The 16,053-nt window shown below is 53.0% G+C and overlaps 2 protein-coding genes across 17 annotated transcripts; one reads left to right on the top strand and one right to left on the bottom strand.

Annotated features, from left to right (window-relative positions):
* Positions 1-2,700: 2,700 nt before the first annotated feature.
* PIAS3 (protein inhibitor of activated STAT 3) lies at positions 2,701-12,178 on the top strand. Of its 5 annotated transcripts, none has more exons than XM_059929356.1 (14): positions 2,701-2,882; positions 5,536-5,953; positions 6,113-6,197; positions 6,434-6,484; positions 6,712-6,802; positions 7,303-7,437; positions 7,672-7,777; positions 8,355-8,428; positions 8,563-8,723; positions 9,488-9,621; positions 9,702-9,870; positions 10,019-10,152; positions 10,382-10,419; positions 10,986-12,178. In XM_059929356.1, exons 2-14 carry the CDS (start codon positions 5,539-5,541, stop codon positions 11,250-11,252), a joined length of 1,860 nt encoding a protein of 619 aa, XP_059785339.1. In that variant the 5' UTR covers positions 2,701-2,882; positions 5,536-5,538; the 3' UTR covers positions 11,253-12,178. The 5 variants fall into 5 exon arrangements, with proteins under 5 accessions (XP_059785339.1, XP_059785352.1, XP_059785326.1 ...); XM_059929369.1 differs by lacking the exon at positions 2,701-2,882 and adding an exon at positions 3,454-3,573 and having other exon boundaries at positions 5,572-5,953; XM_059929343.1 differs by lacking the exon at positions 2,701-2,882 and adding an exon at positions 3,454-3,573.
* Positions 9,311-14,978, bottom strand: NUDT17 (nudix hydrolase 17). Of its 12 annotated transcripts, none has more exons than XM_059929438.1 (8): positions 14,574-14,970; positions 14,189-14,372; positions 13,920-13,945; positions 13,690-13,782; positions 13,353-13,451; positions 12,988-13,124; positions 12,449-12,622; positions 9,311-9,857 (listed from the first exon to the last, which is right to left on the bottom strand). In XM_059929438.1, the coding sequence occupies exons 1-8, from the start codon at positions 14,757-14,759 to the stop codon at positions 9,854-9,856; spliced, it is 903 nt and encodes a 300-aa protein (XP_059785421.1). In that variant the 5' UTR covers positions 14,760-14,970; the 3' UTR covers positions 9,311-9,853. The 12 variants fall into 12 exon arrangements, with proteins under 12 accessions (XP_059785421.1, XP_059785437.1, XP_059785393.1 ...); XM_059929410.1 differs by lacking the exon at positions 9,311-9,857 and adding an exon at positions 10,708-11,729 and having other exon boundaries at positions 14,189-14,336; positions 14,574-14,978; XM_059929420.1 differs by lacking the exon at positions 9,311-9,857 and adding an exon at positions 10,708-11,729 and having other exon boundaries at positions 14,718-14,978.
* Positions 14,979-16,053: the final 1,075 nt, after the last annotated feature.

Below are 16,053 nucleotides of genomic sequence, written 5' to 3'. Positions count from 1 at the left end.
GCTGAGAGAAGAGTGGGGAGGGGCCGTCGTGGAAGACAGGGGGCCACTGGAGGGCTGCGGAGCCTCGCTCCAGGGTCTGGCCAGGAAAAGAGCAGCTATGTAGATTAGGTCCTAAAGAAGATGAGGGTCAGCTTCGGGGTTTATGTGGATGGGCACAAGACTGCTTTAAGGTTGGGAGAATGAAGAGAGGAGGAATTGATGGGGAAAAAGAAGGGTGCAGCTGCCAGCAGAGCATCAAAATGTCCAAGTCATTTCTATTAAGGGGAACAGAACCTCTCTTTTCCTTTCTACCCTTAGAGTTACCAATGAATAGAAAAGGACTGTTACATTCCTTATTATATATGCAGTGTGGGGTGGGAAGAATGAAGAAACTGCTGAGAGAAGGGTCCAGAGAGGGGGAGATCATTCTGCTAAGTTCAAGTATGAGTCAGGAAACAGCTCTGGTAATGGAAGCCAGGCCCTTGGCTTCCTCTGGAGCTCCTGGAAGCTGATCCCAGGATGGCTGAGCTGTGGGAATGGTCAGTGATGTTAATGATAACACAGAAGTGGAGCCTTCTCCAGCCCCTGGTCTTCCTAAACAATCTCCCTCTATACAGCCCCATAAACTGTTACCCCAACACCCCCAAGCCCTGAAATTTTCCTTGATTTCATAAATAAATCTTTCTTTCTCAAAGTAACTCTAGTCTTAATGTTCCCCTCTTTCCTCCTGGGCTGTCTCTTCAGTCGGACTTCTGTAGGGACTTATTACTCCTGCTTCACTTCCCCTTCGTGCTCCAGGCTTCAGATGTGAGTGCATGCGTGAGAGTAGGTGAAGCTCGGTGAGCCATGATGGGGTTCAGAACATGTTTTTGAATGCCTTCGATCTGAAACTTGGTTCTGATTTGCAGCTTCCCTCCTTTGTCTGGTAACATTACTTTATTAAACTGATATTTAAAGGGCCTACTAAGTGCCAGGCACTGGGGATAGAGAGAACTTGCAGGCAGGATCAGACTCAGGCGCCCTGGTTCCTAGTTTTATGTTATCCTGTAGGGATGCTAGAACTTATAACTGCAATTAACTCTTTTTTTTTTTTTCTTGTGAATTTGTTTTTATTGGGATATAGGGGATGGGTTGCGAAATATCTCCGTGGGTTATGCCCCATCAGGGAAATGTCCATTCTAATCTCCCTGGAATAGCTTTTGGAACTTTTTCTTGGAGCTTCTGCTCTTGCTATCACCAGCCTCTTTAGGTCCACTGCTGAGCGGCTCCTCCTTGGAAGAGAATTTCCTCTTTTTCTTGGGGACTCAAATTAACTATTAAAGGAGATCCCTCCTTTATGAAGTCACTAGGAATCAAGGTGAGGTTTTTTTTCTTTACATTTTTACAGCTTTATTTGGGTATAACTGACATACAATAAGCTGCATGTAAAGGGTACAGTTTGATAAATTTTGACATATGTGTACACCCATAAAACCATCACACCGTCAAGATGATGAACATCTCCATCACTCCCAAAGAGTTCCCCCATCTCTCTTTTGTTTTTAAATCCTCCCTCTTCTCCTTCCCCTGAAACCACTGAAAATTCTAGAAGATACAAACTAGTCCATAGTAACTTTTGATGTAGAGGACTTAACAGAACAAAAAATGAGCTCAGGGCCCGATGAAGATTCAAGTGTTGGAGGGAGCAGTTGGGATTTAGAACCAAATACCGGAGCTTAATATTCCACCATTGCTGGCAGCAGAGCAGCAAGGAAAGAACCTGAGTGTCAGGAGAGGGCAGACATCCTCCCTAGGGACAAAATCCACAAAGTAGTTGGGTATGGTCCAGTTCAACAGGTACCTGGGGATGTTGGTATGCTGGCACCTTCAGTCTTACGGCTGTGGAGTCTCATGGGAAGGATTATACTGAAGGTTTAAGCTAAATGAGAGGATTACTCATATAATTTATTAAAGCACTCTTTTTGTATGCCAATTATTGGTTTAACCATCTTGCTGCTGCTAGACTGAGAACTCCTGCAAGGGTTTTATGTCCTCACCACCTAACAATCTTTGAACAGCATTCAAATATTTATTGAACAAGTGACATTATCACTTAGGTCCCAGCCGACTAAGTATAAAATGCTATGAATTTTTCCAGTACCTAGTTTGGGTAAACTGCGCTCACGTTGGTACTTTCAAGGGACCTGCCTGCGAGTGATTAGCTTAGTTGAGAATGGGGCCTCTGGAAGGTCTACGGCTTTGGAGGAAGGAGAGCAGGCAGTTCAGAGTGGCAGAAAGGTGCCCTTTTTGGGTGAGAAAACCTCCCCTCTGTTCCCTTTCAGCTACTCCAAAGCTGTGGGGTCTCTGATGACAGTGTATTTGAGGTAGGGGGTAGGGGACCACAGGCAAAGTTAGGGTTTAGGTAGAGTTTGGATTTTAGCAGCCCATGTTTTCTTACCCTTAGGGAGAGAGACTCTAAGTAGGAACCTCTTTATGCGATCAGATTCCTGTTCCACACCGTCTTATTTGCAGCATTCTTCCACCCCAAGCGCATACACGAGTTTGCAAGGGTCACAGCGGTAGTGAGAATGGGAGATACAAGAACTTCTCTCCTGATCCACTCACTAGACGAGTTAATCTCTCCCGGCCGGGCTCTGAGTCCCTGCCCCTCCCGTCTCAGGCTCCGCCCCCTCCCCACTTCTCCCGCGGTCCTGGCGGGCTTACCCAGGAGGGGGGCGGCCCCAGCCCCAGCGCTGGGCCGGGCGGAGCTCCCGCCCAGGCGGAGCTGCGGCTGCAGCGTCCAGCTGCCGGACCGACCTCCAGCCGGGCAGACCGCGGGAGCGGCGCCGGGCCCCCTCCCCCCACCTCTCCAGCCCACCCTCTGAGCCTCCCGAGCCCCCTCCCCGCTCCCTGCAACTGTGCTGGTAAGTCCCACGCTCCGCACCAAACTTTTTTGCTGCCGAGTTTGAGTCCTACCGCCGGACCACGAGATACAATGTAATTGGGGGGGAGGGGGTGAATTGAGAATAGAATGAACTCTTCACGACACCATAGCGTCCCTAAAATGGATCAGATCTCCCCCATTTCCCGAATTGGTAGAACTCTTGAATTTAGATGCTTAAACTTGTAGACAGGGAGCTGAGGGTATTTCCTCGAACTTCGCTACCCCCTCCCCCATTTCTCTGAGATTTAGCCCTTCCCGATACTTTCTCTCCATATTCCAAGTATCTTTGGCTCCCTAAAAGCTCATCCCTTCTCAACTCCGGCGTGGCAAAGCCCCCTCCCCCAGGTGCTTCGGGTCCATCTCCTCTCCCATTCCCCCTGGGACCCCGCGATCCTTCGGGCGGTACACTCCCTCCGGGTCTACCGGTCTGGCACACCGGCCGAAGACGTGCAGGGGCTGGGTTCGGCTGTGGAGGGAGGGGCTGAGGCTGGGTCCAAAACCCGGCGGGCGGGGCCGGGAAGGGGAGGTGTAGGGGGCCGGACTGGGCGGAGCAGGCGGCATTTGCGGCCGGCGCCGGGGTGGAGAGTTGTGCGCCGGTCCCTGGGCCTGAGCTCGGGCTCGGGCTCGGGCGCCTGCGATGTCTCAAGATGGCGGAGCTGGGCGAATTAAAGGTACCGGCCCCCTCCCCCATCCCCATCTGGACTGAGCCCGGCTGTACGCCGAGTCCGGGAAGCGACCGAGACTGGGTGCTGAGGGCTCGGGTGGGGGCCGGAGACGTGGCGGGGACTGGCTGCCGGGGATGGTGAGAAGTGGCTGTGGGCGAGGAAGGGGCTGCGGCGGGGCTCCGGGGGCGGGGCCGCGGGGCAGATATAGGGGTGGGGCCGAGGGGAATTGCCGCAGTTGGGGGCCGAGGCGCAGGGGGCGGGGACGCGGGGTAGAAGTCGGATTTGGTAGTAGGGGCAGATGTAGTAGGGCCAGGAGGAAAAGCTGCTGTAGAGGCAAAGGGGGCGAGTCGATCAAGGGCCAGAGATGCGACAGTAGGGGGCAGATGTTGGATGTGACTGGGGGGCAGATTACGGGTAGGCTCCTCGGGGGAAAGACGCTGAGAGGATAGAGGCTTTGGGGCTGCTATTGGGATCTGAGCCTTGGGAAGTACCAGTAGGCGGCTGAGATCTAGGGGGCGGGGCTGTGCGGGGCTGTGCGGGGCTAGATCGAGGGGTGGGGCAGAAGCATCCTGGAGGCTGAGAGGAAGGTCCTGCCTTAGTGAGTCGGTATCTTTGGGCAGAGGAGTGTGAAACTATGGGATAGAAAGGGAGAAGTTCTTGACAAAGCTAATGGAGAAATAAAGACAGGACAGAGGAAATTAGGATGGGGAGAAAGGTAGAGGAGCAAGTTTTTAATCATATTCCTCAAAAGGGGCCCAAAGCCATAATGTCTCCTATGAGGGGAAGAATTGTGGAGGGCTAGGAAGGCCTGCCCGTGGCAGGGTCTCCTAGAGATTCATAGAAGTGAGTCCTTTAAAGAGAGAGCTTACCGCTACCAGAGACTTGAGGATAACCATATCTGAGGACATCTCATAGAACCTTTAAAAACCATGGGGTTCATCCCCCTGTCTCCTGGCTTTATTCTCCCTTTTGAGATGGAGCCATTTTCTTGTGAGGGCCTGAGGTCTAGTCACTGGGTCTAGCTGCCTAGGAGAGCATGCAATTCTGCACCCTGGCTCAGGGGCTGCTCACCTTCTCCTCACCCTCCCAGGACCTCTGTTTAGAGCTTTCCTCTTCTCTCTTCCACCCCTGTGGAGGAGGGGGAGGATCACTTACTTTCTCCGAGTAGGAGAGAAGCAGGATATTAGTTCCTGGCAGATGGAGTAAACGGGTAAACAGGAAGGATACCTGGATTCCACAATTCGCTGTTAACCTCTCACCCCAAGTTTTGGTCCTGTTTCTCTCCCACAAATATAGGACTGAGGGGAGGGTGGTTTTGTAAATGACACTCAGAAAGGATTTGGGGGAGTTATGAGCATTGAACCCTGACCTGAAAACCCTGCCCACAAAAGCTTCAGAGGCTTGGGGAAAATAGCTGAGGTAGATCGAGGTGTTGGGAGGGGTGGGCCGTGGGGCACAATCCTCCAGCCACCTGGCCTCTTTCTTCTCTATGGGGCTGTCTGGCCTGAATCCTCATCTTCCCCCTCCTTCTCCCGGTCTCCTATCCTCTTCCCAGGAGCTGGGATGGATCTGAGTGTCTGAGAAAGAGCAGGAGAGGAGATAAGCAGCTTACAGGAGGGTCCAGGCTCACGGCAGGGATGGAGGGAAAAGGCTGTAGTGGACTCAGAGGTGTGCTTCGGGGTGGCATGCTGTCTGCACCCTGCCCTCACCTGTTCAGCTGCCAGGCGCGGGGAGTTAGGGCTGCTCAAGCCTGGGGGGCAGTGGTGAGGTGATCTGAGGGTTGCTAAAATGGGACTTAGATGTCCGTTTGGCCAGGTTTGCTGTCTGGCAGTAATCCACTGGCTGCAAAGCACCTTTCTGATTAGCGCTGGAGGGAAAGTGCATTGCCCACCTAATAGCTCAGCCCCAGTGTCTTGGCAGGACAGCCCTGTGCAAGGTAGGATTCTCAAGCTTCTCTGGTCTCCACAGCACATGGTGATGAGTTTCCGGGTGTCTGAGCTCCAGGTGCTCCTCGGCTTCGCTGGCCGGAACAAGAGTGGACGGAAGCACGAGCTCCTGGCCAAGGCCCTGCACCTCCTCAAGTCCAGCTGTGCCCCCAGCGTCCAGATGAAGATCAAAGAGCTTTACCGCCGACGCTTTCCCCGGAAGACCCTGGGGCCCTCCGATCTTTCTCTGCTCTCTCTGCCCCCTGGCACCCCGCCTGTAGGCTCTCCTGGTCCTCTGGCTCCCATCCCCCCAGCCCTCTTGGCCCCTGGCACCCTGCTGGGCCCCAAGCGTGAAGTGGACATGCACCCCCCTCTGCCCCAGCCTGTGCACCCTGATGTCACCATGAAACCATTGCCCTTCTATGAAATCTACGGGGAGCTCATCCGGCCCACCACCCTCGGTATGGCTCTTTGTGGTCCCTGGGTCTTCCTGGACTCTGTGCCTCTTCCCCAGGCCTTTCTTAGGCTTTAGTCCTGTGGGATCAGCACCCTGGAATAGGGGCAACTTCTGTGGCTGCCTGTGCACGGGCTTGGGAATAACTGCCCCTTTGTGTCCTCAGCATCCACTTCTAGCCAGCGGTTTGAGGAAGCGCACTTCACCTTTGCCCTCACTCCCCAGCAAGTGCAGCAGATTCTCACATCCAGGTACATCTCTTTCAGTCGTCCTGCCTCATCCTTGGGTGGTTACCCTTAGACTCTGCTCTCTGACTTTCTTCTCTTCTGCCCTGCCCTCCTTCCTCTCCATCCTCCTGCACCTGCTTTGTCCCTCATTCTCTTGTATGTCCCTTCTCTATTCTCTGGACATCTAACTTTCTGTGTCTCTGTTCACCCCTGCCCTTCAGGGGCCACATACTGACATCTCTCCTCCCTCCCTCTTCCAGAGAGGTTCTGCCAGGAGCGAAATGTGATTATACCATACAGGTGCAGCTAAGGTGAGTTGATTCTCCCTCCCCTCAGGGCTCCCACTGAGGGTGGGAATGAAGTAAGGGTATGACAGTTACTATTAGGAGATACCCTGCTCTGCCGTGTCCAGCCCAGCCCTGGGGTTCTTGTTTGGAAGCTGAAGGCTACAGATATCCATGACTGATTTTCTGAGGTTGCCTGCCTCTCTCTGCAAGAACTGCCTCCCACCCTTTCATCTTCTCTCATCTCTTACCAGGTTCTGTCTCTGTGAGACCAGCTGCCCCCAAGAGGATTACTTCCCCCCCAACCTCTTTGTCAAGGTCAATGGGAAACTGTGCCCCCTGCCGGTAAATGCTCTTCCCTTCTTCTGGCAGTAACCCCTTCCCTGTTTTAGTTCCTGAATGTTACATCAATTATGAAAGAGACATGCCTGACATAGTAGGTGCTCACTTTACTGACTGAATCAATATAATCTAGAGAGTACCAAGATAGGGCTGAACAAGGGTGCTCTCAGAACCCAGAGGGGGGATATTAGTTCAACTCAAAGGTTCAGGAAAGATTCTCAGAAGTGATGACCCCAGAGCTGAGGGTTGGAAGAAGTGGGGTATCCCTACTCTTCCTCTTCAAGAACTCAGTGAGCAGGTTCCTATTTATCTGGTCAGTGAGTAAGTTCTCCTTTTTCCCCAGGAATGAACCCTGCTGCCAACCCTAGAGAGTGCCCCAGTTTTCTGAGTCACTGAATGGGCCCCGTCTCACTCATCTCAGTGAGTGAGCTGACCTTCTCTCCAGAAAGCGAGTGACCTAAGACAAGGTGTCTTAACCAGGCCCTCCCTCCCTCCCTCCCCAGGGTTACCTTCCTCCTACCAAGAATGGGGCTGAGCCCAAGAGGCCCAGCCGTCCCATCAACATCACACCCCTGGCTCGACTCTCGGCCACTGTTCCCAACACCATCGTGGTCAACTGGTCGTCTGAGTTTGGACGGGTGAGCGTGGCTGAGGCAGGGAGCCTGGAAAAGCCTGCAGGGAGTGAGAGGGAATCATCCAGTGCACTGGGCTGGGCAAACATCTTTCTCTTTATGGGTCTCTCTGCATTAACTTGCTGTCTCTGGCCCTCATGTGACAAGGTGGGGGGCCGCTGGTGGTGGTGGTGGTGGTGGTGGTGGTGGTAGTGGTGTACGAAGCAGAGGCTGATTGTCTCCCCCCCTACCTCCAAGTAGAATTACTCCTTGTCTGTGTACCTGGTGAGGCAGCTGACTGCAGGAACCCTTCTACAAAAACTCAGAGCAAAGGGCATCCGGAACCCAGACCATTCCCGGGCACTGAGTGAGTAACATCCCGTCCCTCTTCTCTCTGACCAGGATCCAATTCTTCCTGGCCTTCGAGCCTTTATAATTAAAACTCATACCCCTCTTATGACAACTTACTTTACCTCTCACATGAACCCCAACCCGTGCCGTACCCCTCTTACCAATCTTTGTGGTTGAAAAGTGGGGCCACTTCAGGCACTGAGTGACACCCTTGCATTCCCAATTATACATCTGCTTTGCACCTCGCAGACCCTAACTCCAGCCCTGTTGGAATATGGGTTCTCCAGACTAGAAAGTGTCTTTAAGTATCATCAACACTAACCCTCTTGTGATGCTTCAACTCCCTCTAGGTCATCTCTTCCAAAGTGTCACCCAGCTGTATTTTAGCATCTTCAGGGATGGGGAAATCTCTCCCCGCCACCTAGCCTTCGTAATGCAGATCCCAGACCACCCCCATGTGACATCCCATTGGCCCCCAAAGGCGCTCTACCCAGCCGCCTCTCAGCCAGAGCCATCTGCTTCTGGCCTCACCACCTCCCGGGCTTCTCTCCAGCCTTGCTGACCCCATGGCTCTGGCCCCACTCTTGTTTCAGTCAAGGAGAAGCTGACCGCTGACCTGGACAGTGAGGTGGCCACCACAAGTCTCCGGGTGTCACTCATGTGCCCGGTGGGTACAAGGGAGAAGAGAAGGGGGAGGAGTGGTGGGTTAAACCTCTAGACTCAGATGAGGGTTCCTAGGGCTATTAGAGTGAGGCTGTCTGGGACATGGGGACTCTGACCAGAGAACTCATCTCTCCTCAGCTAGGGAAGATGCGCTTGACTGTCCCTTGTCGGGCCCTCACCTGCGCCCACCTGCAGAGCTTCGATGCTGCCCTTTATCTGCAGATGAATGAGAAGAAGCCAACGTGGACATGTCCTGTGTGTGATAAGAAGGCTCCCTATGAATCTCTTATCATTGATGGGTAGGGCCGTTCTGCATTCAGCTTCCTTTTACCTAGGACATCCACTAGGACTGGCCCCTGCCCCCATATATAAATATATATCTGTAACTTACTTCCCCTCCCAACTCTTAACCTATCTGTCTCTTTTATATAAATATTACCTATCTATTTATCTATCTCTCCCTCCAACACTGAGGACTTAACTACACACCGTACTAAGTACTTTGCATGCCTTATCTCATTCAGTCCTATGAGATGCCAATAACCCTGTGAGATAGGTACTGTCATTATAGGTGAGGAAGCTGAGACCTAGAGAGATTGAGTATCTTGCTCAAAGTTACATTGTTGGTAAGTGGCAGAGCCAGTGTATCAAACTGTTACATCAATTACCTGACCTCTTACTGAACACAGCAATAAAGTTCTTTTGATCTAGCGACTCCTAACCTGCTTCCAGAGCCTACATTATGGTTCTTGTTCCCAGTGCCTCTTTTTGAGGTAGATTATAGAGTTCTGTTATCTCTGCTCCTTCTGTTTTGTCCCTAGTACTACATGGAACACGTGCTTAGAATGTACTTATTTTAAAACTCAGCATTTAAAATTTTCAAACCTCTTTTATGCACCTTACTTTATTTGATTCCAACAACTCAGAGAGGTCAGGAGGGTGGATAACATCCCTAATTTACAGATGAGGAAACTGAGGTTCAGGAAGGTGAGTCCCAGAACTCCCTGGCTACTGTTGCAGCCATCTCCCAGCCACATGAATTCCCATCTCTCCCCTCCCCTAGTTTATTCATGGAGATTCTTAATTCCTGCTCGGATTGTGATGAGATCCAGTTCATGGAAGATGGATCCTGGTGCCCAATGAAACCCAAGAAGGAGGCATCTGAGGTTTGCCCCCCGCCAGGGTATGGGCTGGATGGTGAGTGACCCCCTGTCCCCCAGTTGAGCTAAGTCTTGTATGGCCTCTTCTCTGAGACGCGGTCTTCTTACCAACCACAGGCCTCCAGTATAGCCCAGTCCAAGAGGGCAATCCATCAGAGAATAAGAAGAAGGTTGAAGTTATTGACTTGACAATAGAAAGCTCATCAGACGAGGAGGACCTGCCCCCGACAAAGAAGCACTGTCCTGTCACCTCAGCTGCTATCCCAGCTCTACCTGGAAGCAAAGGGTATGTAGAAATAGGCTGAATCTATAGCAGAAGGGAGAGGAAGAAGTCAGGAACGCTTTCTGATCACTGGGCAAACTCTGGGGCAGAGAGGGGACTTGAGAGGCTGAGCTGGGTGAGGACATCTGTGATTCCTTCTGTCTCCTCACAGAGTCCTGACATCTGGTCACCAGCCGTCTTCGGTGCTACGGAGCCCTGCTATGGGCACGCTGGGCGGGGATTTCCTGTCCAGTCTCCCACTACATGAGTACCCACCTGCCTTCCCACTGGGGGCTGATATACAAGGTATGACACTGATCACAAGGTGGGGCCGTGCACTGCCACATCCTCCCCCAAAGCAGCTCACAACCCTTGCTCCTTTTCAAAGCTTTTTAGCTGTTTTGCAAGGGGCCACAATCCAAGGAACTTCTTTGATCGTGTGTGTGTGTGTGTGTGTGTGTGTGTGTGTGTGTATGTGTGTGTGTGGTGAAGGGGTCAGATAGGAGGTTGATTTTAATTTTTCTTTTCCTACCAGGTTTAGATTTATTTTCTTTCCTTCAGACTGAGAGTCAGGTAAGTGGTCCCTTCTCCATCTCAGATCTCTGAAGCTTCCTTTCTAGGCACTGATGGGCCCCCTTACTCTCTCATTTTCCCCAGGGACCTTAATCTGCTTCTCCATGAAGGAAGGAAACTGCGGTACAGGCAGTTTATTTCCCTCCTAGGCCCCACTGGGACTTCTTTGGATTCTCACCCATGTCTTCCTCTGTCCTCTGTTACTTACTGTTCTGTCTCCAGAGTTCTTAGTGTAGTTCTGCGCCTGTCTGCTCACCCCTCCCCCCCCACCCCCCCCAAACCCATGTGCACTTGAGCACCATGACTGCCCCAGCCGGACATTCCACACATTTCAGACGCCCACAGGGCCGAGAATCTAGCAAGCTGGTGGGGCTGTCTCCAGGCAGGGAAGAGGGGTGGGGTATGGGGAAGTAGGGGAAGCAGTCAGAGGGAGCCTCTCCTGCATCTCAGAGAATACTTTGCGATCCTGAGGGGTTTATTTATCCCATATGATATTTCTGAGATGAGTGACTGGGAGTGGGTAAAGTCAGGATAAAATCTTAAACCATGCTCTTGATTCCTCCTAGCACTATGGTCCGTCCGTCATCACCTCGCTAGACGAACAGGATGCCCTGGGCCACTTCTTCCAGTACCGAGGGACCCCGTCCCACTTCCTGGGCCCGCTAGGCCCCACGTTGGGGAGCTCTCACCGCAGCACCACTCCAGCACCCCCTCCTGGCCGTGTCAGTAGCATTGTGGCCCCTGGGGGAAACTTAAGGGAGGGGCATGGAGGACCCCTGCCCTCAGGTCCCTCTTTGACTGGCTGTCGGTCAGACATCATTTCCCTGGACTGAGTCCCCTGGATTATGGAACCTTCACCGCCTCGCAACACTGAGCAAGTATGCTGTGGAGTCTGGAACCCTGGCCCCTCTGACCCCTCAGAAGGGCTTTGGTCAAGGCCAGAAAGATCTTCATGGACACCTGTTTTTGGCCTTATCTCTGCCTGACAAGGCTAGCACCCAAAGGGTTAATATTTAACCTCTTTTAAAGGACATTTGGGGTCTGTTTTTGGAAATGTTCTTTGACGTCCGGCCCATTCCTTTGGGTCTGTTAACCTAGGCAGTGGGAGGCAAATGGGATGGGATGTGAGTTGGGGAAAGGGCTGAATCCTCAGCCTTGACTGTCTAAAGCCTCGTGGGGAAGGGGCCCTTCTCGTGTCCCCCAGATGCCCTCTCTTCCCATTCCCCAAAGCCGGCTGTGTTCCTTCTCCATATCCATTTGTCTCTTCATGTCCATTCCGTTCTCTTTGGCCAAACAGACAGCTGGAGTAACTGAGATAGGCAGACACATGGACAGAGAACTCTATTTTGGGTTGCATATTTTTTGTGTGTAAACAAGAAAACCCAAAATACTCCAAAGATGACTTTCCCTGCCTCCTGCTTCCCAGTGTGACTGAGGAGGAGATAAGGCCTTAGCCCTGATCCCCAGGGGTTTGGGAGAAGGGCCTGGCCAATCGTCTGGGTCTCTCTATTTATATATTTAAGTAAGTTCACGATGATTCTTACGCTGACCAGCCTGGGGCCTGAGCTTCTGAAAGCCCATGGCCCTGTGGTTAGGTCTGGCTCATTCTGCACCTTTCCTGGGAGGTGGGAGCACCCTTGTGCTCTCCCCCGTCTCCCTTTTCAGGCTCCTCTAGGGCCTAGGATCTATGTTGTAATTTTACTTTCTATTCCCACAGCTGTAGCAAAGTTCTTACCCATAATAAAGGTTGTGAATGTTCTGTGAGTGTCACGGAGGTGGGCTGGGGAGGGGATTAAGCACTTTGCTTTCCAGATCCCTGGTTTGTGGGGGGGGGCGGGGATGGTCCACGTTCTGTTCTTCCCTTGCGGGCCCTGGGTCCGAGTGAGCTCCACTTCCACATGGTAGGGGTGTCACACTGAGGATTTCCAAGGGCAGTTGTTCTTTCTTCCTTTCTTTACCCCACACCCATAAAAACACTAGACCATTCAGCCCAACACTGTGGAGTCCTTAAGTCCTTCCTCATCCTTACCTGCCCAGATGCTGTAGCCAGAGCCTGAGGGCAAACTTGGTCCCAGTGCTGACCCTCTCTTTGCTATCTGCTGTGGCTGGGGTCGTCCGCAGCAGTGTGGACGTGGGCAAGACCAGAGGTCGAGCGCCTCCATTCTCTTCTAGTTCCACCGCACTGCAGAACGACAGCTCCTGCCTGGGCTGTGCCTTGTGGCTTAGCCCACTTCCGTATCTATTGGGTCATCTGATCCTCCCAACCACCACAGGAGAGGGGTGTGTGGGTGTTAACCTCATTTTACAGAAAGGAGGGTTAAATGACTTGCCCCCATGAGAGAGTGGGACTGAAACCCAGGTCTTCAGTGCTAGCCAGTTGGGCAGGAACCCTTGGAGTATCATGGGCAGTGTCTTTGATCTCATGTGCTCTCTTCATTATCAGTTGACCAACTCCCTCCCTAAATCTCCCACACAGCACAAAATTTCCCCGAAGGATGAGACAGAAGATGAACTTCTCAGTGTGTATGTGTTGGTGTGTTGGAGGGTTAGGGAGAAGCTCCTACTTACAGGACAGAAGGCGGTAGGTCCTGGGGAAGATGTCTGGGTGTATCTGTCCCATCCTCTGTGGCAGCCACCGCAGCTGCTACATCTGGTCCCAGCCACATAAGGCCGCTCACCTCTCTTGGGTTTGGTTGGATCCGGGCCTGGGGCCAGACATGTTGATCCCTTAGTCATGGCCTCTCTCCGAAGACCTGTTCTGGATCACAGCCTACCCACAGGTGGAGTGGAGAGACTTGGGGCAGGGACAAGGGGAGAGGCTACTGGATTTCTTGGTTATCTCTGACCTTCCCACTCCTCCTCCTTAGTCATAGTCGGAACCAGTTTGTTTGGGCCTCCTAAGCCGCATTTCCTTCCTCTACTGCCAGCCCTACCTGTAGCTGCTGCTGTGACTCCTGGGAGATGACAAGTAGATAGAGAATGATGTGATGGTATTTGGGGAGACCCCAGCTCAGCCTAGGAGGGTAGGCAGACTAAGAGAGAAGAAAACAGCAAAAATGAGAACTTCCTGTCCCTTTTTGAGGCTTTGTAAATGCAGCTGAGGAAGTGGAGAGTAGAAATGGTGGAGGAGGGACATGGGTAAGGGTCGTGGGGTTGGGGACTCCAGACCACCCACACTCCATCGGGTCCCCTGTGATCAAGGGAAGTGTGGCTGTTCTCTGGGCTTTGGTGGGTTAGAAGCTGTTAAGGGCTCCCAGGTCCCTGTCTCACCTCCCATAACCCCAGAGGGACCCAAAAGAACTGGCCCTGGGGCAGCTGTAGTCCACTCTCCTCCCAAAGCTCTCGAAGTCCTCCGTCCAGCAGCTGGGAGTGAGGGGGCAGGAGGTCAGAGAGGCCGCCGCCTGACTCCTCCAAGTCCTGTGTTTGCCCTTCCCTCAGCCCACACCCAAGGTAGTCCCTCCTTCAGGGCAGGGTGCAGGTTGGGTCAGTGGATTGGCTACCTCTTCATCAGGTTCCACGTGCCCACCTGCAACAACAGTGGGACCAGTAGGTGAATGGTGGTGTTCCTGGTCAGGGACCCTCCCTCACTGTTTACACCACCCCCTCCTCCAGTGGGCACAGATGCAGTTGTAGCCCCTTGTGATTATGGGACCTATTGATACCACATTTCTGGGCCCACTTCTCTGTCATTCTGAGACTGGGAATAGCGCTGTTGGGTAAAGGGCAGATTTCTTTCCTGGACTTAGGGCCTTGTCCTCAGACCGCTCACCTGGGGGTACCCAGAGGTTGGGGGAAACGTTGAGAGTGCGTGTCCTTCGGGTCAACAAGACAGTCTGATCGCTGGACTGCAGAACGACCGCCACAGCCAGATCCACACCTCGATTCGTGGGCAGCTCGGCCCCAGGAGCCCTGGGCTGCTGATCCAGGGTCGGAAAAGGGCAGAAAGGGGGTCGCTGGCGGGAGGGAGCCGCTGGGGTTAATATCTCAGAAGCTAGGACGGTCTTTCAAAAACTGGGCGACACCCCGATGGGGAAAGAGGCCACGGCAGGCGACTGGCCCCCAGGCCTCTCGCCTCCAGCCCCCACCCGATCCCAGTCCCTACCTTCGGCCCTTCACCCCCCCCGCACCCGCCCCGTGTGCCCCCGTCTCCGGACCTGGAGCGGAAGCCTGGCGGAGGCGCCTGGGAACGGCCTGTCCGAGAGGACGAGTTGTCCCCGCTTGAGGCCGCAGTACGTGGGCCACGGCCCGAGCCCCGGCCCGGCGCCCAGGAGGCCACACACGCTCTGCGCGAAGCTCACCGACTCCGGGCGCCCGGACAGAAGCACCCGCGCCGCCGCCATAACGCGGCTCTGGGGTCTCTGCGGCCCGCTCCGCGCCCTCTAGTGGCCCAGCGGGCTTCCCCTCGGAGCCTTCCGCCGGGTGGGAAGGATGTCCCCCGGGGAAATTTAGGCCTGACACTTGGGGATGATCCAGGGGTGTGACAGGTAAATGACAAAGGGGAACACCTCCAAATCCTCAGCTCCTCTTTTCCTCCCATCTTCTGTTTAGGAAAATGATCCCCAGACTGAGTGATTTCTGGACTCACGTGTCATCTCCCACCAGCCACGGGCGGAACGATGAGCACCGCTCCACGGCACTCGGCACACTTATCTGTTACAGCAGGTAACATCTCCAGTTAGTTAATTACATCTGTCTCTTAGCCACACACCCAAGAAACATTTTTGACACCTTCCCTTTTTTTTTTTTTTTCTCGTTTAATTTATTTATGGTCGCGTGGGGTCTTAGTTGCAGCATGTGGTATCTTTTGTTGCCGCCTGTGGGCTTCTCTCTAGTTGTGGCATGCAGGCTCCAGAGCGCCAGGGGCCTAGTTGCCCCAGCATGTGGGATCTTAGTTCCCCCACCAGAGATGGAGCCCGCGTCCCCTGCATTCGAAGGCGGATTCTTAACAACTGAACAACAGGGAAGTCCCACCTTCCCTTTCTTTCTTTTCACTCAAATGGCAACCAAGTGCAGCAGATTCTACTTCCTTAAACTTTCTCAAATCCATGTCTTAATCTCCAGCCACCAATGCCCAGTTCAAGCCTTCCTCATATTCTGCCTGAGATACTATTACAAGTCTTTAAATAGTCCTGCCTCCACCAATTCATTCTCTACAGTGAGGCCAGAGTGATCTTTCTAAAATACAAATCTGCTCATTTTGCTTCCCACTGCTCTCAGGATAAGATAAGCTACTTAACACAGTGTAGCAAGGACCCACCAGTCCTTGCCCCTGCCTGTCAATTCTGGCAGGACTTATGCCCTGTTTTTCAGTCACATGCTATTCTCTGTTCCCCCAAGAAACAGGCTCTGCTTCCCTCTGGGATCCTTTTTCCCTTCCACCTGGCAAATCCCCACCTTTCAAAATACAGATTGTGTCACCTTCTCTATGCTCCCTTTCCTGCCTGACCCTTTTCCCCATTGCCTCTGTACATGGTACTTTCCCACTATAGCCCCCCCCCAACACTTCCTTGTACTTACGTGTCTCCTTCCACTAGGCTGTATGCTCAAGGCTATTCATCTTTGCATCCCTAAGGCCTGGGGACATACTGGGCACATAACTGGTGCTCAGTAAATGATGGTAAGTGCCTCGAAGGC

Source organism: Balaenoptera ricei, chromosome 1, assembly GCF_028023285.1.
Source record: "Balaenoptera ricei isolate mBalRic1 chromosome 1, mBalRic1.hap2, whole genome shotgun sequence".
In the NCBI taxonomy this organism is placed as follows: Eukaryota; Metazoa; Chordata; class Mammalia; order Artiodactyla; family Balaenopteridae; genus Balaenoptera; species Balaenoptera ricei.
This window is presented reverse-complemented; position numbering and strand designations above follow the sequence as displayed.

Bases quoted from the DNA above. Each gene is read 5' to 3' on its own strand.
- PIAS3 (XM_059929343.1), top strand. From the start codon at position 3,550: ATGGCGGAGCTGGGCGAATTAAAG. The intron at 7,438-7,671 runs GTGAGCGTGGCT...ACCTCCAAGTAG, and splicing joins GGTCGTCTGAGTTTGGACGG to AATTACTCCTTGTCTGTGTA. The intron at 10,153-10,381 runs GTATGACACTGA...TTTTCCTACCAG, and splicing joins ACTGGGGGCTGATATACAAG to GTTTAGATTTATTTTCTTTC.
- NUDT17 (XM_059929398.1), bottom strand. From the start codon at position 14,759: ATGGCGGCGGCGCGGGTGCTTCTGTCCGGGCGCCCGGAGTCGGTGAGC. The intron at 14,373-14,573 runs GTCCGGAGACGG...CCCTCCCGCCAG, and splicing joins CCGCCAGGCTTCCGCTCCAG to CGACCCCCTTTCTGCCCTTT. The intron at 12,623-12,987 runs GTAAGTAGGAGC...GGCACAGCCCAG, and splicing joins GACCTACCGCCTTCTGTCCT to GCAGGAGCTGTCGTTCTGCA.